The following is a 21,801-nucleotide window of genomic DNA, read 5'->3' as shown; positions in this document are numbered from 1 at the left end:
TTTCACCCGTCCAATCAAATAAAAGTGTTTTTTAATAACAAACAAAAAAAACATCAAATAATAATGTTCAGGTATGCACTCAATACTTGGTCGGGAATCCTTTGGCAGAAATGACTGCTTCAATGCGGCGTGGCATGGAGGCAATTAGCCTGTGACACTGCTGAGATGTTATGGAGGCCCAGGATGCTTCAATAGCGGCCTTAAACTCATCCAGAGTGTTGGGTCTTGCGTCTCTCAACTTTCTCTTCACAATATCCCACAGATTCTCTATGGGGTTCAGGTCAGGAGAGTTGGCAGGCCAATTGAGCACAGTAATACCATGGTCAGTAAACCATTTACCAGTGGTTTTGGCACTGTGAGCAGGTGCCAGGTCGTGCTGAAAAATGAAATCTTCATCTCCATAAAGCATTTCAGCCGATGGAAGCATGAAGTGCTCCAAAATCTCCTGATAGCTAGCTGCATTGACCCTGCCCTTGATGAAACACAGTGGACCAACACCAGCAGCTGACATGGCACCCCACACCATCACTGACTGTGGGTACTTGACACTGGACTTCAGGCATTTTGGCATTTCCTTCTCCCCAGTCTTCCTCCAGACTCTGGCACCTTGATTTCCGAATGACATGCAAAATTTGCTTTCATCAGAAAAAAGTACTTGGGACCACTTAGCAACAGTCCAGTGCTGCTTCTCTGTAGCCCAGGTCAGGCGCTTCTGCCGCTGTTTATGGTTCAAAAGTGGCTTTACCTGGGGAATGCGGCACCTGTAGCCCATTTCCTGCACACGCCTGTGCACGGTGGCTCTGGATGTTTACACACCAGACTCAGTCCACTGCTTCCTCAGGTTCCCCAAGGTCTGGAATCGGTCCTTCTCCACAATCTTCCTCAGGGTCCGGTCACCTCTTCTCGTTGTACAGCGTTTTCTGCCACATTTTTGCCTTCCAACAGACTTACCATTGAGGTGCCTTGATACAGCACTCTGGGAACAGCCTATTTGTTGAGAAATTTCTTTCTGGGTCTTACCCTCTTGCTTGAGGGTGTCAATGATGGCCTTCTTGACATCTGTCAGGTCGCTAGTCTTACCCATGATGGGGGTTTTGAGTAATGAACCAGGCAGGGAGTTTTTAAAAGCCTCAGGTATCTTTTGCATGTGTTTAGAGTTAATTAGTTGATTCAGAAGATTAGGGTAATAGGTCGTTTAGAGAACCTTTTCTTGATATGCTAATTTATTGAGACAGGTTTTTTGGGTTATCAGGAGTTGTATGCCAAAATCATCAGTATTAAAACAATAAAAGACCTGACAAATTTCAGTTGGTGGATAATGAATCTATAATATATGAAAGTTTAATTGTAATCATTACATTATGGTAAATAATGAAATTTAACACTATATGCTAATTTTTTGAGAAGGACCTGTATGTAGGTAGTATGTATGTAGTATGTATGTATGTAGTATGTATGTATAAAAAAAGCGAAAAATCTGCTACGTGTGCACACAGCCTTAAAGAGGTTTTTTTTTTTTTTTTCTTCCCTTCAGCAGCAATCTAACCTACTGTTCAATGCACTTCCAAGGGACTGGAAGCCCCAACCACCTGCCACTTATGAACCCTTAATGATGAACCCCCACCCTCAATTAACCCCTTGTGAGTATAGCTACACCTCAGGATTTAAGTGCAATGTAGTTAACCCTTAAGCACACAGTAAAATAAGAAACTGTAAACCTGTAGAGAGAAAAATAGGTTAAGAAGCCCCAAAAAATTAAACAGGTAGGAAATCACTCAGCAATTCACAGCAATTCACACCAGGTATTTGCTACAGGATTCCCAAATGTGGTATGAGACTGTGCAGCAGGTACTTTGTAGTTATGGGATCGCTCCTCCTGTGCTGAAAGGTGGAGCAGGCAGCTGACGGCTCACTACTCTACCACTGTATTCAACAACATACTGTATGTGTCCTAAGGATGCAGATACAGTTGAAACTGTGATCTTTCACCATCCTCTTAAGATAGTGGGATTGCTTGTCAAGTCAGGGGGATATTTACAGTTGTACCAAGCTTCTAATATCACTATGACATATACTATGCCATTAGTGCACAATAGTATCTATAGCTGTCAAAAGTGGAAAAGCTAAGTTCAGGAGATCCAACCAGCTACTTATTGAACAACTGTATTCTACATAGCAAGGCCACTGTGATATTCTGTGCCTAGGTCTCAATCTTCAGTTATCCATTTTAGGTTCAATCTCTTTAGTTAACAGTCGAAAACAATCTTAATGTTTGGTTCCCTAGAATAATACCACATATTCTTTAACGTATATGTTGAATTTCCTAACAAACAAATTATGTAAAGTCTGTCTTTGCATACTATAATTTCTAGCAAAAGTTATAGGCATTGTAAAATCTATGTTTATAGTGGATTTTTTTTGTTATCTTTCCTTTCGGTAAAAGGATTAAACCTGACAATATAATGAACTTGGGCAGTTATGTAGTAGAGAAATAGTCTTTAATCCTCTAAAGGACTTAGCCACTTCTCCATCTTTAAAGTACTGAATAATCCGAGATGTGAGGGAAATTGGCAGGGACAGATTGTCATGCGTAGGAAGTACTATATATAGCAGGAGCTCAGACACTCTCTGTGTTTGCCAGTGTCCTCTGATCTGAACTTGAGAGAGAAAAAACAAAGTAGTCAAGCAAACAGTCCCACATAAGGTCGGGTGACACCAGTGTTTGGTGTGGTACCTGGAGAAAGAGGGAAACAACAAAGCAAATTATGAATTTTGTTGCGCATTTCATTTATTCCAAGATTTTACGCAGCAGGGGTCCAGCCCTGGGCTTTGAAAAAGAAGAAGATTCTGATCCATTCTGGAACAGGTTGGGAAATCTGTAGTCTGCTGTTTACCCTTAAGAGGCATGGGCAATGACGGAGCCCTAGGTGCCCCTCTTTATCCAGACCCTCTCCTTCCTCCCTTGCAGGCAGTAGTGGCGTGCTTGCTTCACTTCGCTGTGTTTATCGTAGCTGTGTTATATAGGTAAATCCCTCAATGGTATTTTGCAATACATTTCACTTTTAATTATATTTGTTTGCAATGATTATGATTAGTAATATTTTAGTATCTAGACAGAATACACAATAACTTGCTGCAGTGTTATACGTGACACCAGTCCATATACTAGTACGTGGTATGTGAACTAGTCCAAAGTAGAGCTGTGTGGAGTCTATACCTGGCCGAATTAGATTATGTTTTGGTGCATATTCAGAACTTGTCTAGTAAAGCAAATACCTGTATTTCTTTTGAAATAACAATTCTGGATCATCTATTTTTACAACTATGTATTCTGCTGTTGTTTTCTTGTTTCTCCTGCAAATGTCTGAATTTTTTTTTTTACAACTGTTACCAAAACTTGTTCCAATATTATTTTATGTAGAAAACCAAAGCTTGATAAAACAAAGTGGGTGTCTGGGTGTGAGGCTCTGGTGAAAAGAATGCATTGCTCATCTTGATTGGTAGCGCTAACACAAAAAAAAATTACAATTATTGTCAGCCCAATCAGTAAATGTGTCATTCCTTGCCTCTCAGTCACCAAACAAACTAGTTATATGAAGCTTTTGCGTTGAAACTGAGATGTTTGGGAGAAGGATGTAATCAATAGCTTTTTTAGAGGGAGCTATCAATAGAAAATTAACTACTATTTAATTCAGGATTTTGTGCTACATGTATTTTTAAAAACAATTCAACATTTTATTTCCCCAGAACATGAGCTTCATTAAATAAAAATAGCAATCTTGCAGTTTTTCCAGTGGCCAGTTGTTTTCCAAGGCCGGTGATTACATAATTTTTGCCAGGGGATATATATATATATATATATATATATATATATATATATATATATATATATATATAGCGATTCTAACGCATCGAGTATTCTAGAATATGTATGTAGTTTATTTATGAAGATTTTAGAATAATACATTGAATACACAGGATTTGGCACCTGTCGCTTATTGTTCGCAGCCGGCCATGTAGTATATAACAGCCCGCGTAGTAAATAGCACAGCCATGTAGTATATGGCACAGCCACGCAGTATATTGCACAGCTACGTAGTATATAGCACAGCCACATAGTATATAGCACAGCCACGTAGTATATAGCACAGCCCATGGAGTATATAGCACAGCCCACGGAGTATATAGCACAGCCACGTAGTATATAACACAGCCCACGGAGTATATAGCACAGCCACGTAGTATATAGCACAATCCATGGAGTGTATAACAGCCCACATAAAGCATATAACACAGCTCACATAGTATATAACAGCCCACACACGCAGTATATAACACAGCCCACGTAGTGTATAACACAGCCCACGTAGTGTATAACACAGGCCACATAGTGTATAGCACAGGCCACGTAGTGTATAACACAGGCCACGTAGTGTGTAACACAGCCCACGTAGTATATAGCACAGCCCACGCAGTATATTGCACAGCCCACGTAGTACATTGAACAGCCCACGTAGTACATTGCACAGCCCATGTAGTACATTGCACAGCCCACATAGTACATTGCACAGCCCACGTAGTATATAGCACAGCCCACGTAGTATATTGCACAGCCCACGTAGTACATTGCACAGCCCACGTAGTACATTGCACAGCCCACGTAGTATATTGCACAGCCCACGCAGTACATTGCACAGCCCACGCAGTACATTGCACAGCCCACATAGTACATTGCACAGCCCACGTAGTATATTGCACAGCCCATGTGTTATATTGCACAGCCCAAGTATTATATTGCACAGCCCACGTAGTATATAGCAATGTGGGCATCATATCCCTGTTAAAAAAAAGAATTAAAATAAAAAAATAGTTATATACTCACCTTCCGTTGGCCCCGGATCCAGGCGAAGCGGTTACTGACGCTCCTCACACGCTCCGGTCCCAAGACCGCAATGCATGGAGCGGTCACCGGAGCGTCGCGAGGAGCGGGAAAGGCAGGTTCTGGATCCGAGGGGCCGACAGACGGAGAGTATATAACAATTTTTTTTTTATTATTATTTTTAACATTAGATCTTGTAACTATTGATGCCGCATTGGCAGCATCAATAGTAAAAAGTTGGTCACACAGGGTTAATAGGAGCGGTAATGGAGTGCGTTACCCACGGCACAACGCGGTCCGTTACTGCTGCCATTAACCCTGTGTGAGCGCTGACTGGAGGGGATTATGGAGCGGGCACTGACTGCGGGGAGTAAGGAGCGGCCATTTTGCCGCTGGACTATGCCCGTCGCTGATTGGTCGTGGCCGTTTTGCCGCGACCAATCAGCGACTTGGATTTCCATGACAGACAGGCCACGACCAATGAATATCCATGACAGACAGACAGAAGGACAGACAGACGGAAGTGACCCTTAGACAATTATATAGTAGATATATATATATATATATATATATATATATATATATATACAGTATATATATATACATATGTATGTGTTTTATTACATTTGCTCAACTAAAAATATTACTATTTTTGTTTGTCGCTAAGTTCTAAAAGTCAATACATTTTTGTTTTTGTCTGTAGCGCTATATGATAGCTTGTTTTTTTGCTGGATGACATGTGGTGTTTAAAGTTATGATTTTGGGGTAGATGCAACTTTTTGGTTGTTGTTACCGTAATTACATTTAGCTGGAGGCTATCAGCAATTATGAAAGCAAAAAGAAGAGAAGCCAGCACTGCTGAAGGTCAAAACGCAATATCCAAGGTGCACATGCACATAATAAATTCTGACTGTATTTCAAATATGAGATATTTAGCAAATAATTGATCAATTCTTTGAGCTACCCCGCCACTTCACGGCAATCTCAAAATGGGGCAGTCCTAACTCTACGTTTTTTATTACATTGTGCCATTACGGCCTCCTATGTATTGAGAGTGAGAAAAAAAAAAAAAAAAAATGGACAAACCACATTAAATAACATTACATGACAAACTGTACCTGGAGCATTGACAGAATCACTCCCTTAGTGCCAGGAAGGCGAGCGCGGATAGAGGCCGATCAGGTCCGTGCGGACATATCAGATCTGGCCTCCACACTGCCAAACCAACACCAAAGTTAAAGGATGAAACTGGCTGAGGTACAGCTGCCTAATTAACTAGAGCCTGAGGCAGGGCAGGGCTGCTGTGTGTGTGTGCACAGCAGCCTATCAATCATAGTGAACCCAGACAGAATGGCGCATATGACCCAGCGTGCGCGGCAACAGTGGTGGTCAGCCACATACCAATATAAAAGCAAAAAGAAGAGAAGCCAGCACTGCTGAAGGTCAAAACGCAATATCCAAGGTGCACATGCACATAATAAATTCTGACTGTATTTCAAATATGAGATATTTAGCAAATAATTGATCAATTCTTTGAGCTACCCCGCCACTTCACGGCAATCTCAAAATGGGGCAGTCCTAACTCTACGTTTTTTATTACATTGTGCCATTACGGCCTCCTATGTATTGAGAGTGAGAAAAAAAAAAAAAAAAAATGGACAAACCACATTAAATAACATTACATGACAAACTGTACCTGGAGCATTGACAGAATCACTCCCTTAGTGCCAGGAAGGCGAGCGCGGATAGAGGCCGATCAGGTCCGTGCGGACATATCAGATCTGGCCTCCACACTGCCAAACCAACACCAAAGTTAAAGGATGAAACTGGCTGAGGTACAGCTGCCTAATTAACTAGAGCCTGAGGCAGGGCAGGGCTGCTGTGTGTGTGTGCACAGCAGCCTATCAATCATAGTGAACCCAGACAGAATGGCGCATATGACCCAGCGTGCGCGGCAACAGTGGTGGTCAGCCACATACCAATATAAAAGCAAAAAGAAGAGAAGCCAGCACTGCTGAAGGTCAAAACGCAATATCCAAGGTGCACATGCACATAATAAATTCTGACTGTATTTCAAATATGAGATATTTAGCAAATAATTGATCAATTCTTTGAGCTACCCCGCCACTTCACGGCAATCTCAAAATGGGGCAGTCCTAACTCTACGTTTTTTATTACATTGTGCCATTACGGCCTCCTATGTATTGAGAGTGAGAAAAAAAAAAAAAAAAAATGGACAAACCACATTAAATAACATTACATGACAAACTGTACCTGGAGCATTGACAGAATCACTCCCTTAGTGCCAGGAAGGCGAGCGCGGATAGAGGCCGATCAGGTCCGTGCGGACATATCAGATCTGGCCTCCACACTGCCAAACCAACACCAAAGTTAAAGGATGAAACTGGCTGAGGTACAGCTGCCTAATTAACTAGAGCCTGAGGCAGGGCAGGGCTGCTGTGTGTGTGTGCACAGCAGCCTATCAATCATAGTGAACCCAGACAGAATGGCGCATATGACCCAGCGTGCGCGGCAACAGTGGTGGTCAGCCACATACCAATATAAAAGCAAAAAGAAGAGAAGCCAGCACTGCTGAAGGTCAAAACGCAATATCCAAGGTGCACATGCACATAATAAATTCTGACTGTATTTCAAATATGAGATATTTAGCAAATAATTGATCAATTCTTTGAGCTACCCCGCCACTTCACGGCAATCTCAAAATGGGGCAGTCCTAACTCTACGTTTTTTATTACATTGTGCCATTACGGCCTCCTATGTATTGAGAGTGAGAAAAAAAAAAATGGACAAACCACATTAAATAACATTACATGACAAACTGTACCTGGAGCATTGACAGAATCACTCCCTTAGTGCCAGGAAGGCGAGCGCGGATAGAGGCCGATCAGGTCCGTGCGGACATATCAGATCTGGCCTCCACACTGCCAAACCAACACCAAAGTTAAAGGATGAAACTGGCTGAGGTACAGCTGCCTGATTAACTAGAGCCTGAGGCAGGGCAGGGCTGCTGTGTGTGTGTGCACAGCAGCCTATCAATCATAGTGAACCCAGACAGAATGGCGCATATGACCCAGCGTGCGCGGCAACAGTGGTGGTCAGCCACATACCAATATAAAAGCAAAAAGAAGAGAAGCCAGCACTGCTGAAGGTCAAAACGCAATATCCAAGGTGCACATGCACATAATAAATTCTGACTGTATTTCAAATATGAGATATTTAGCAAATAATTGATCAATTCTTTGAGCTACCCCGCCACTTCACGGCAATCTCAAAATGGGGCAGTCCTAACTCTACGTTTTTTATTACATTGTGCCATTACGGCCTCCTATGTATTGAAAGTGAGAAAAAAAAAAAAAGAAAATGGACAAACCACATTAAATAACATTACATGACAAACTGTACCTGGAGCATTGACAGAATCACTCCCTTAGTGCCAGGAAGGCGAGCGCGGATAGAGGCCGATCAGGTCCGTGCGGACATATCAGATCTGGCCTCCACACTGCCAAACCAACACCAAAGTTAAAGGATGAAACTGGCTGAGGTACAGCTGCCTAATTAACTAGAGCCTGAGGCAGGGCAGGGCTGCTGTGTGTGTGTGCACAGCAGCCTATCAATCATAGTGAACCCAGACAGAATGGCGCATATGACCCAGCGTGCGCGGCAACAGTGGTGGTCAGCCACATACCAATATAAAAGCAAAAAGAAGAGAAGCCAGCACTGCTGAAGGTCAAAACGCAATATCCAAGGTGCACATGCACATAATAAATTCTGACTGTATTTCAAATATGAGATATTTAGCAAATAATTGATCAATTCTTTGAGCTACCCCGCCACTTCACGGCAATCTCAAAATGGGGCAGTCCTAACTCTACGTTTTTTATTACATTGTGCCATTACGGCCTCCTATGTATTGAGAGTGAGAAAAAAAAAAAAAAAAAATGGACAAACCACATTAAATAACATTACATGACAAACTGTACCTGGAGCATTGACAGAATCACTCCCTTAGTGCCAGGAAGGCGAGCGCGGATAGAGGCCGATCAGGTCCGTGCGGACATATCAGATCTGGCCTCCACACTGCCAAACCAACACCAAAGTTAAAGGATGAAACTGGCTGAGGTACAGCTGCCTAATTAACTAGAGCCTGAGGCAGGGCAGGGCTGCTGTGTGTGTGTGCACAGCAGCCTATCAATCATAGTGAACCCAGACAGAATGGCGCATATGACCCAGCGTGCGCGGCAACAGTGGTGGTCAGCCACATACCAATATAAAAGCAAAAAGAAGAGAAGCCAGCACTGCTGAAGGTCAAAACGCAATATCCAAGGTGCACATGCACATAATAAATTCTGACTGTATTTCAAATATGAGATATTTAGCAAATAATTGATCAATTCTTTGAGCTACCCCGCCACTTCACGGCAATCTCAAAATGGGGCAGTCCTAACTCTACGTTTTTTATTACATTGTGCCATTACGGCCTCCTATGTATTGAGAGTGAGAAAAAAAAAAATGGACAAACCACATTAAATAACATTACATGACAAACTGTACCTGGAGCATTGACAGAATCACTCCCTTAGTGCCAGGAAGGCGAGCGCGGATAGAGGCCGATCAGGTCCGTGCGGACATATCAGATCTGGCCTCCACACTGCCAAACCAACACCAAAGTTAAAGGATGAAACTGGCTGAGGTACAGCTGCCTGATTAACTAGAGCCTGAGGCAGGGCAGGGCTGCTGTGTGTGTGTGCACAGCAGCCTATCAATCATAGTGAACCCAGACAGAATGGCGCATATGACCCAGCGTGCGCGGCAACAGTGGTGGTCAGCCACATACCAATATAAAAGCAAAAAGAAGAGAAGCCAGCACTGCTGAAGGTCAAAACGCAATATCCAAGGTGCACATGCACATAATAAATTCTGACTGTATTTCAAATATGAGATATTTAGCAAATAATTGATCAATTCTTTGAGCTACCCCGCCACTTCACGGCAATCTCAAAATGGGGCAGTCCTAACTCTACGTTTTTTATTACATTGTGCCATTACGGCCTCCTATGTATTGAAAGTGAGAAAAAAAAAAAAAGAAAATGGACAAACCACATTAAATAACATTACATGACAAACTGTACCTGGAGCATTGACAGAATCACTCCCTTAGTGCCAGGAAGGCGAGCGCGGATAGAGGCCGATCAGGTCCGTGCGGACATATCAGATCTGGCCTCCACACTGCCAAACCAACACCAAAGTTAAAGGATGAAACTGGCTGAGGTACAGCTGCCTAATTAACTAGAGCCTGAGGCAGGGCAGGGCTGCTGTGTGTGTGTGCACAGCAGCCTATCAATCATAGTGAACCCAGACAGAATGGCGCATATGACCCAGCGTGCGCGGCAACAGTGGTGGTCAGCCACATACCAATATAAAAGCAAAAAGAAGAGAAGCCAGCACTGCTGAAGGTCAAAACGCAATATCCAAGGTGCACATGCACATAATAAATTCTGACTGTATTTCAAATATGAGATATTTAGCAAATAATTGATCAATTCTTTGAGCTACCCCGCCACTTCACGGCAATCTCAAAATGGGGCAGTCCTAACTCTACGTTTTTTATTACATTGTGCCATTACGGCCTCCTATGTATTGAGAGTGAGAAAAAAAAAAAAAAAAAATGGACAAACCACATAAATAACATTACATGACAAACTGTACCTGGAGCATTGACAGAATCACTCCCTTAGTGCCAGGAAGGCGAGCGCGGATAGAGGCCGATCAGGTCCGTGCGGACATATCAGATCTGGCCTCCACACTGCCAAACCAACACCAGTTGGTGTTGCCAAACCAACACCTCAGCCAGTTTCATCCTTTAACTTTGGTGTTGGGTTGGCAGTGTGGGGGCCAGATCTGATATGTCAGCACAGGACCTGATCGGCCTCTATCCGCGCTCGCCTTCCTGGCACTAAGGGAGTGATTCTGTCAATGCTCCAGGTACAGTTTGTCATGTAATGTTATTTATGTGGTTTGTCCATTTTTTTTTTTTTTTTTTCTCACTCTCAATACATAGGAGGCCGTAATGGCACAATGTAATAAAAAACGTAGAGTTAGGACTGCCCCATTTTGAGATTGCCGTGAAGTGGCGGGGTAGCTCAAAGAATTGATCAATTATTTGCTAAATATCTCATATTTGAAATACAGTCAGAATTTATTATGTGCATGTGCACCTTGGATATTGCGTTTTGACCTTCAGCAGTGCTGGCTTCTCTTCTTTTTGCTTTTATATTGGTATGTGGCTGACCACCACTGTTGCCGCGCACGCTGGGTCATATGCGCCATTCTGTCTGGGTTCACTATGATTGATAGGCTGCTGTGCACACACACACAGCAGCCCTGCCCTGCCTCAGGCTCTAGTTAATTAGGCAGCTGTACCTCAGCCAGTTTCATCCTTTAACTTTGGTGTTGGTTTGGCAGTGTGGAGGCCAGATCTGATATGTCCGCACGGACCTGATCGGCCTCTATCCGCGCTCGCCTTCCTGGCACTAAGGGAGTGATTCTGTCAATGCTCCAGGTACAGTTTGTCATGTAATGTTATATAATGTGGTTTGTCCTTTTTTTTTTTTCTCACTCTCAATACATTTAGGAGGCCGTAATGGCACAATGTAATAAAAAACGTAGAGTTAGGACTGCCCCATTATGAGATTGCCGTGAAGTGGCGGGGTAGCTCAAAGAATTGATCAATTATTTGCTAAATATCTCATATTTGAAATACAGTCAGAATTTATTATGTGCATATGCACTTTGGAAATTGCGTTTTGACCTTCAGCAGTGCTGGCTTCTTTTCTTTTTGCTTCTGTATTGGTATGTGGCTGACCACCACTGTTGCCGCGCACGCTAGGTCATATGCGCCATTCTGTCTGGGTTCACTATGATTGATAGGCTGCTGTGCACACATACACACAGCAGCCCTGCCCTGCCTCAGGCTCTAGTTAATTAGGCAGCTGTGCCTCAGCCAGTTTCATCCTTTAACTTTGGTGTTGGGTTGGCAGTGTGGGGGCCAGATCTGATATGTCAGCACAGGACCTGATCGGCCTCTATCCGCGCTCGCCTTCCTGGCACTAAGGGAGTGATTCTGTCAATGCTCCAGGTACAGTTTGTCATGTAATGTTATATAATGTGGTTTGTCCTTTTTTTTTTTTCTCACTCTCAATACATTTAGGAGGCCGTAATGGCACAATGTAATAAAAAACGTAGAGTTAGGACTGCCCCATTATGAGATTGCCATGAAGTGGCGGGGTAGCTCAAAGAATTGATCAATTATTTGCTAAATATCTCATATTTGAAATACAGTCAGAATTTATTATGTGCATATGCACTTTGGAAATTGCGTTTTGACCTTCAGCAGTGCTGGCTTCTTTTCTTTTTGTATCAGCAATTATGGCTTACTTCTTAGTTTCTTTTTCTTACAGTGCTTATTGATTAATTGTATACAAATTTTGTAGTTTGGGGCAATACCAAATATACAATTTACTTATATATTACTACTTTGTCACAATAAAATCTAAATTTCCAAAACATTTTTTATATCATTATATTCTAGGGGGAATAACTTTTTGTTCTGTGTTTGCTAATGTGTGTATAATGGCTTGCTTTTTAGATTAGTTTTTGAGGTCATACAATTTTTCAATTGCTTATTATTGAATTAAATGTTATTTATTACGACCTTTGAAAAGTGCAGGATAAAAAACAAGCTTACTTTATTGCATAGGCCATAATAAACTAATATATGTATTTTTTCCCAATAATAAAATATTTACATGGGAAAATGGGCGATTTATTTTTCCTTCTTTATATTTCTTATTTTTATACAAAGGAATTGTTTTTTCCTTTTTTTTCTTTGTTCTATTACTGAGTCTGGACATATAGTGGTCTGATTCCTGGTGCAATACCCTCCAGTGTGTCTGCATCACAATGTTTTATTCTTGTCTATTTACACACTGCAAGAAGTCTACTAGAACCTAATAGCCGAGCCTGGAGGCCATTATTAGGACTCAGGTTGACACAACAACCATTTGCACTCTGTTTGTATTGGGAGGCTGAGGTACAGCTGTGGCACCCCTGAGGGTCCAGTCGCCAGAGAGGTACTGCACTTCAGCCAGAGGTGTGGTGCCCCAGCTCTCTGGTAAGGAGGGGACACTATACAGAACCCTGACACGAGCACCCATCACTAGACCTCTCCAGGCCAAGGAGGGATTAGGTAGAAGGTGTGGGTTGAGAAAGTGGAGAAGGGGAGGAGTTACGGAGTGGAGTGAGTGAGAGAGAGAGGGTCAGACGTTGGGAGAGGGAACAGAGGAAAAGACAGTCTGAGGAGAGAGTGAAGGGAGAGAAGCTCCCAGAAGGAACAAAGTGGTCCTATGGGCACTGGAAATGTAGGGCACCGCAGTAGGGGACCGGCCACAAACTAGTTGAGGAACTACAAGTCCCAGCTAGAGATCTGGAGGCTGTTGTGCCTGCAAGTGCGACAGCTAGATCCACACATATCTTGCTAAAAAGGAGCCATAGAGGGTCAAGGGGACAGTGAGGACGTCGCCTGACAAGACCCACGGCGACCGGCTTAGGACACTGTGTGAGGCGCAGGGCAGGAGAGGTGGAAGCCAGCGCAGTGAGTCAGCCAGGAAATGAAACACATGAAGGGGATCCTGGACAAGTGCCCCAAGCTACTGGAGAGTTGGCTGGACCACTGACCCAGAGGACACAGCACCCGGCGGAGTATCATACTTTGAGAACTGTGAGTAAAAAGTGAAGACTGCACCCTACTGTGTCCTCTCAATTCTTTCCTGTGACACTTGCCCTACACTGCTACCATCCATCAGTGATCTGTTATGATCCGGTGACCTAGGAGCCGCATGAGACTTTCTCAGGAGTAGGTGGAACCTGTACTGACCGCAATCCCTAAACTGACACCGCAACTAGAAGTAGCCGTGGGGTGTACCTAACAATCCTAGACACCTCGACACAGCCGGAGGACTAAATACCCCTATAGATGGAAATAGGAATCCTATCTTGCCTCAGAGCAGAACCCCAAAGGATAGGCAGCCCCCCACGAATATTGACTGTGAGTATTAGAGGAAAGACATACGCAGGTAGGAAACAGGATTTAGCAAAAGAGGCCACTCTAGCTAAATAGGAAAGGATAGGACAGAATACTAAGCGGTCAGTATAAAACCCTAAAAATATCCACAGCAGAAAATACAAAAATTCTACCATCTAACTAAAGACATGGAGCGTATATCTGCATCTCCTGAGAATCCAACTTGACTGTAAAAATCCTGACATAGTCCAAGCTGAACAAGAAAAGACAAATGAATAGCACTAAATAGTAAGCACACCGCATGTGTGCTGCAGAAACAAAAACCAGACACTTATCTTTGCTGATTTGGCAGCAGGGCAGAAAGACCAGAAAGAGATCCAAAACATCCAAGAACAATGGACAACTTGCACTGACTAATGAATCCTGCAACCCTAAATACCCCAGTCAGGCCTGCAATCGGCAGGGACACCTGACCAGGATTGCAAGCCAGGGACAACTGCAATACCACCAACAACCACCGGAGGGAACCCAAGAGCAGAATTCACAACAGTGATCTTACTTAACACCTTTATTTGCCCTGGGGTCTAGCTCTACCTGTGGAGAGCTGTAACAACTCAGCTGCGTCACCATTTGCCCCAGTGGATCTGATCCGCAGCATCAGCTATTCCAGGCTGAACACCACAGGTGGCGTCACGAACAATTCCCTTATCCCCTATAGACTTTAATCTCATACACAAATCTGCCTTTAAATATTTCATTGCACGCCCAGGGCCACGGACTGGGCCATTGCTGCCGTGACCACCACTTTAAGAACCGTCCAATCCAGTTCCTAGTACCCCACGGCCCTAGCTGGTGTCGCACAGCTACCTTTGACTTTGGTAATTAGCAGGCTAAGCAATCTGGTCAGTGCTAGCACTGACCTTGACCAACAACTCTCTAATGTGGACTCAGCAGTTGCTGCCCCAATACGATGGTAGCAGCAAAAATGCAATAAAACCTATCCAAAAGAACTCCACAATATACAGACCAAATTTCACGTGATAGATTTTCAGTTTTAGTCAATGCTGAATATCTTCTTTGAGTGGACCTACCCCAGAAAACCACTTTTTTAAGTGTGGTCATTACAAAAGGGGTTTGACTGTGGATTTGTTTTTTCTTTTCTGTTTCTGACACTTGAGTAGAACATATCCAAGACTATTCTTTATAAATAGTGATGAGCGAGCATGCTCTGATTAGGTATGCTCGAGTGCTAATAGAGTATCTTCAGCGTGCTCTAATACTATAGTCGAGTCGCCGTGGCTGCATGTCTCGTGGCCGTTCAACGGCCGCAACACATGAAAGAATTGCCTGCTTGTTCTGTTGAGAAAATGAAAAGCTTGCAACTATTTTAAATAAAAAATGTCCAGAACTAGTTCATGATTTGAAACAAAATAATGTAGAACGTTGTTTAAAATAGTGTTTTGTACTTTTTATAATGGTAAATTGTTGTAATACAGCACAATATTGGGGTTCAAAATTACTTTAGAATGTTTCTACCAGAAAGCATATATCATCAGTGAAGGTTAAGCCAGCTATACACATTAGATGGCTGTTGGCAGAAAAAAGCTTCAGCCAATTGGCTGGACGACAGCCATCCTGGAAGAGCGTCACATACACAGGAGTGCTCATTCAGCCGATCACTCCCATGTTCTCTATGATAAAGTTGCTGCTAGCTGACATGTCTGGCAGCAGCTTATCTCCGGGAGAACAAAGCAATCGGCAGTCCGCCATTGGACATGCTCGATCGATATCTCCCCCGAAGATCAGTTTTACAGATCCACATACACATTTGTTGAAGTCGGCAGGTTCAGCTGATATAAGTTTAATGTGCATGAGGGTTTTTTAAATTTGATCTTTTTCAGTGATCATTGCTGTATATACTGGTCAGGTACAAAAAAAACCATGGTTGCAGAATCTTCAATGGTTTCCTTTGGCAGTAAATGCCATTTATATTCAGGGCTGCAGTTTTGCTTTTTTAGTCACTATATTATCAGTTCTGCCTTCTTATATGACATCTTTGCATTTTTCTTTTCCTTTTCTTCTGTTCCAGTTGGGTCCAGAGCTTGGTTCTCCACAAGTAGGTTCATGGTACATCTTCTTCACTTCTGCCTGCTAGTTGTTTTTTGAGCACTTGCTGTGGATCTGTCATGCTCCTATAGAGAACAAACATACCTTACTAATTTACCCCTTGTGTCTGCTCTTGATGAGGGAAGGTTTCCAGCCATACAAGTCTAGCTTACATCATTTAAATAAATGACATTTACTATAAAACCTGATATACTTCAACATTAAAATAGTTTTCTGGTTGTGTCATAGTTCTTACCCTGCCTTTCCATACAGGCACAGAACATGTTGTAATAGTAAGACCGTAAAACATGAGCAAAGGGAGGAGGAGAATGTAATGCACTTCTCATAGCCATTTAAAAGAATTGTATCCACATAGCATTGTAAATTGTAGCACAGAACACACTGAAGTTTACATCCTGGAGTGTTAGGCTGTGTGAACACATTCACAATTTTTCACGTTTTTCAGCGTTTTTCCGCTATAAAAATACGGTAAAACCGCTAAAAAAACGCTTACATTAAGCATCCTTTTATTAGAATGCATTCCGCATTTTTTGTGCCCATGCTGCGTTTTCTTCCGGAGCGGAAACTCATTCTGGAAAAAAACGTAGGATGTTCATTAATTTTGCAGAATGCATTGATCCGCTTACTTTCCGCATGTGGCTATGCCCACCATGTGGGAAGTAAGCGGATCATGTGCAGTTGGTACCCAGGGTGGAGGAGAGGAGACTCTCCTCCACGGACTGGGCACCATATCCCTGTTAAAAGAGAATAAAAAAATAGAGATATACTCACCTTCCAATGGCTCCCGGAGTCCTCCTGCCCCTCAGTGGTGCACGCGGCAGCTTCCGTTCCCAGGAATGCATTGCGTGCACCGCTGAGGAGATCGGGGGCCGTCGGAAGGTGAGAACAACCATATTTTTTATTATCTTTAACATTAGATCTTTTTACTATTGATGCTGCATCAATAGTACTGTAAAAAGTTGGTCACACTTGTCAAACACTATGTTTGACAAGTGTGACCAACCTGTCAATCAGTTTTCCAAGTGATTCTACAGATCGCTTGGAAAACGCTAGCATTCTGCAAGCTAATTATACTTGCAAAATGCTTGTGTTTTGCGGGAAAACGCATGCTAATTCTGCATGTGTTTTACTGCTGCAGGGAGTTCTGGAATTGCTAAGGAAATTTCCGTGGCAATTCCGGACATGTGCACATAGCCTTAGACTTGGCATTGAAACTCTTTTAGACTGATATTTTGCAAGTACCGTATATACTCAAGTATAAGTCGAGATTTTCAGCCCATTTTTGGGGGCTGAAAGTCCCCCTCTCGGCTTATACTCGAGTCATAAACAGGGGTCGGCAGGGCAGGGGGAGCGGGGGCTGTCTAATTATACTCACCTGCTCCTGGCGCAGTCCCTGCAGGTCCCTGGTTCCCCGGCGCCGCAGCATCTTCCTGTACTGAGCGGTCACATGGTACCGCTCATTACAGTAATGAATATGCGGCTCCACCTCCCAATACAGGAAGAAGATGCAGCTCCGGGGGACCAGGTACCTGCAGGGACTGCACCAGGAGCTGGTGAGTATAATGGGGTGGGGGAGCGCTGCATGATAGTCACCTTTCCTCGTTCCGGTGCTGCTCCATCTTCAGCGTCTTATGCAGTGACGCTCACGTTAGAGAGCGCGGTGACGTGGTTAATGCGCGGCCTCTGCCTGAATGTCAGTGCAGAAGATGCTGAAGACGGAGTGGCACCAGAACAAGGAAAGGCGAATATAGCAAGTGCCGGGGGCCTGATCGACGAGAGGTGAGTATGTGATTTTTTTTTTTTACCGCAGCAACAGCAAATGGGGCAAGTGTCTGTATGGAGCATCTTATGGGGCCATAATCAACGTTTGTGCAGCACTATATGGGGCAAATGTGTCTATGGAGCATCTTATGGGGCCATTATTAACCTTTATGCAGGATTATATGGAGCATCTTATGGGGCCCATCATAAACTTTATGGAGCATTATATGAGGCTCTTGATTCAATATCAATATTCAAAAACACTTAACCTACTGATGTCTCAATTAATTTTACTTTTATTGGTATCTATTTTTACTTTTGACATTTACCAGTAGCTGCTGCATTTCCCACCCTAGGCTTATACTCGAGTCATTAAGTTTTCCCAGTTTTTTGTGGCAAATTTAGGGGGGGTCGGCTTATACTCGGGTCGGCTTATACTCAAGTATATACGGTATATTGCATCTTGTCTAAGCCTGACATATGTAGTGTATGTTCTACAAAATGTGCAGGTGACCTTATTATGCTTTTTTGCCAATCATTGCTATTGAAATGCTGAAACCGTTTAATAATGGACAGGTTATAGAAAAGTCTGTGCTTTTTCCAGAACCCCCACCATATTTATCCACGGGCTGTGTGTAGTATTGCTGCTCACTTTCAGTCAATTATATTGGTCAGAAATGCAATACCAGACACAACACATGGAAAAAAGGAGCACTATTTTCAGAAAACAGCAGATCCTTTTTTCTAATGCTAGAAATGAATTATGGCAGTTTGTCACATGGATGACATGGGCATTGGCAACTTTCCTCTTTCAATAAGCATAGTAACATCTCAAAGCAATAAAAAAGAGAGAATTACGAGTACACAAACCTATATAAAAATAACAATTTTATTGTGAATACATTAAAAAAACAACTATAGTTCAACGGATTGGTAGGACACTACCCGTACAACATGTAGCTCGAGCCTTTTTACAGGGTCTTTATAACGACCCGGGCTCTGTGCGCTACTGTGTCCTCTGGTTTAAGGGCGGACAGGTAACTTGTAATCCAGCTGTCCTGACAGTTTCTGCTGTGAAATGTGGAGTCCTTCACAACCCCGGTCTTCCAGCTACCAGTGTCTGCGCTCAGTGGGGAGATAGCTCAGTCACAGCTAACCCCCCAGTTCTTCACTCTCCTGCGCTTCACTTCCCCTACACGCTCACTACAATCTTTTCTGCTTTCTCTTCTCTTGCTCTTTCCAGGAACTGCAGCACCTCTCATCCTCTCTCCTCTGTCTCTCTGACAGACTGAATGAACGCACTTTCCCTCCAGACCAGAATATATATAGGGGAGCCACCCACAAGCTGGATCAGAGCTCCCCCTTCTGGCCTGGAGTATGAACATGTTGAATGCTTGTGATTACCTGATAAGAGAGATCCTTCATTGCTTCCAAGCGTGACATCACTCTCCCCGTGAGGAAAGCAATGCCACTGTAACAACCAGGAACCTGGGGCGTTACATATACACATATACACACCTTACAAATGCCACATACCAACTGTAAATACACAAGCATGTGTCTCAAAGTCAGTGAAACAACAGAAGACACAGGGTTTACATGGTCACATAAAAAGCAATAGTTGTTTCTCATTTTTAATCAAAGTGCCTCGCCAACCACTGCTATTTTTTTCGTATGTAGATTTCTTACATTAACTGTTCTTCCGCCATAGGAAAACAAAACAATCTCTTCAGAAAAACATCAGGAGTTCCAAATTCCAGACTGGAGGAGATACCCCTATGCATGATCTGATTGCAGGGGTCCATGGTGCACCATAAGTAGTACACTGTGCTGAGGCAGTTAATGATACTGCTAGCTCTTTCCAATTCACTTGTTTGGAAGAGAGATTACACCTTAAATCTGCTGATTGGTGGGAGTGCCGAGTGTTCTCCTACAGATCTGATGTCAATAAACAATGCTATGGATGAGTCATCAATATTAAAGTCTCCGAAAACCCATTTTCCCACTACTTGGACAACTGTTGTGAATTTGGTTTTTGGGCTCCCCCGGTGGTCACTGGTGGTACTGGACTTGTGTGCTTCACTTTCTCTGTTCACCTGTTTCCATCAGGATATGGGAGTATCCTATTTAGCCTTGCTGCTCAGTTATTCTAGTGCCGGCCATCAATGTAACCAGAGCCTTTCTGTTGCATGTTCCTGCTTCTAGACTACAATCAGCTAAGTTGGACTCTTAGTCCTAAGTTTGTTTTGCATTTTTGTTCCAGTTCACAGTTATGTTATTTTTCTGTAGCTGGAAGCTCTTGTGGGCCGAAATTGCCACTCCGGTGTCATGAGTTGACACATGAGTCTTAAAGTAATTTCGGGATGGTATTTTAATAGGGTTTTCAGCTGACCGTGAAGTTCCCTATTGTATCTTCTTGCTATCTAGTAAGCGGACCTCGCTTTGCTGAACCTACCTTCATACTGCGTATGTCTTTTCCTCTGAACTCACCGTCAATATATGTGGGGGGCTTCTGTCTCCTTTTTGGGGGAATTTCCCTAGAGGTAAGCCAGGTCTGTCTTTTCCTCTATTAGGGTTAGTTAGTCCTCCGGCTGGCGCTAGGCGTCTAGGGATAAAACGTAGGTACGCCACCCGGCCACTGTTAGTTGTGTGGTAGGTTTAGCTCACGGTCAGCTCGAGATTCCATCACCCAAGAGCTGTTCTGTTATTTATGTTCTCTGACGTTCCCTTGCCATTGGGAACCATGACAGTATGGCCGGCCCAGTGTTAAAACCGTTGGCAGAAGAAAGGAGAGAAAAAGAAGTCTGCAGATTTTTATTTTTTTTTCCTCTGAGCTTGCTCTATAGTTGACTTAGTTGCATTTCTGCTCTAATTGCAGCCTTTGTCTCTCTCTCTCCTTCTAATCCTTGAATGGCTCTGATCTCACCTGATTAAAATGGATCCTCAGAGTTTGGCTACAGGTTTGAATAATCTTGCTACGAAGGTTCAAAATTTACAGGATTTTGTTATTCATGCTCCTATATCTGAACCTAGAATTCCTATACCAGAATTTTTCTCCGGGGATAGATCTCGTTTCCTGAATTTCAAAAATAATTGTAAATTATTTCTTTCCCTGAGATCTCGCTCCGCTGGAGATCCCGCACAGCAGGTTAGGATAGTAATTTCCTTGCTGCGGGGTGACCCTCAAGACTGGGCATTTGCATTGGCACCTGGGGATCCTGCGTTGCTCAATGTGGATGCGTTTTTTCTGGCTTTGGGGTTGCTTTATGAGGAACCTAACTTAGAGATTCAGGCTGAAAAAGCCTTGATGGCCCTATCTCAAGGGCAAGATGAAGCTGAAATATACTGCCAAAAATTTCGTAAATGGTCTGTGCTTACTCAGTGGAATGAGTGCGCCCTGGCGGCGAATTTCAGAGAGGGTCTCTCTGATGCCATTAAAGATGTTATGGTGGGGTTCCCTGCACCTACAGGTCTGAATGAGTCCATGACAATGGCTATTCAGATTGATCGGCGTTTGCGGGAGCGCAAACCTGTGCACCATTTGGCGGTGTCTTCTGAGAAGGCTCCAGAAAATATGCAATGTGATAGAATTCTGTCCAGAAGCGAACGGCAGAATTTTAGGCGAAAAAATGGGTTGTGCTTCTATTGTGGTGATTCAACTCATGTTATATCAGCATGCTCTAAACGTACAAAAAAGGTTGATAAGTCTATTTCAATTGGCACTTTACAGTCTAAGTTTATTCTGTCTGTGACCTTGATTTGTTCATTATCGTCAATTACCGCGGATGCCTATGTCGACTCTGGCGCCGCTTTGAGTCTAATGGATTGGTCCTTTGCCAGGCGCTGTGGGTTTGATCTAGAGCCTCTGGAAGTTCCTATACCTCTGAAGGGTATTGACTCTACACCATTGGCTAGTAATAAACCACAATACTGG

At 43.2% G+C, this 21,801-nt stretch overlaps 1 protein-coding gene across 3 annotated transcripts in view; it reads left to right on the top strand.

Annotated features, from left to right (window-relative positions):
* The first annotated feature begins 2,653 nt into the window (after positions 1–2,653).
* The window catches only part of LOC143770113 (L-threonine ammonia-lyase-like), a 441,011-nt gene continuing 421,863 nt past the window's right edge, over positions 2,654–21,801 (top strand). The window contains exons 1-2 of one of the 3 annotated variants that reach the window (XM_077259381.1): positions 2,744–3,024; positions 16,069–16,095. In XM_077259381.1, the coding sequence (XP_077115496.1) occupies positions 2,906–3,024; positions 16,069–16,095 (146 nt within the window). In that variant the 5' untranslated portion in view covers positions 2,744–2,905. Of the gene's footprint in view, positions 3,025–16,068; positions 16,096–21,801 lie in introns of all 3 variants that reach the window. The other 2 variants (XM_077259383.1, XM_077259382.1) reach the window with 2 other exon arrangements.

Source organism: Ranitomeya variabilis, chromosome 4 (assembly GCF_051348905.1).
Source record: "Ranitomeya variabilis isolate aRanVar5 chromosome 4, aRanVar5.hap1, whole genome shotgun sequence".
Classification (NCBI taxonomy): Eukaryota; Metazoa; Chordata; class Amphibia; order Anura; family Dendrobatidae; genus Ranitomeya; species Ranitomeya variabilis.
The sequence above is the reverse complement of the archived record's forward strand: the minus strand, read 5'-3'. Positions and strand labels throughout refer to the sequence as shown.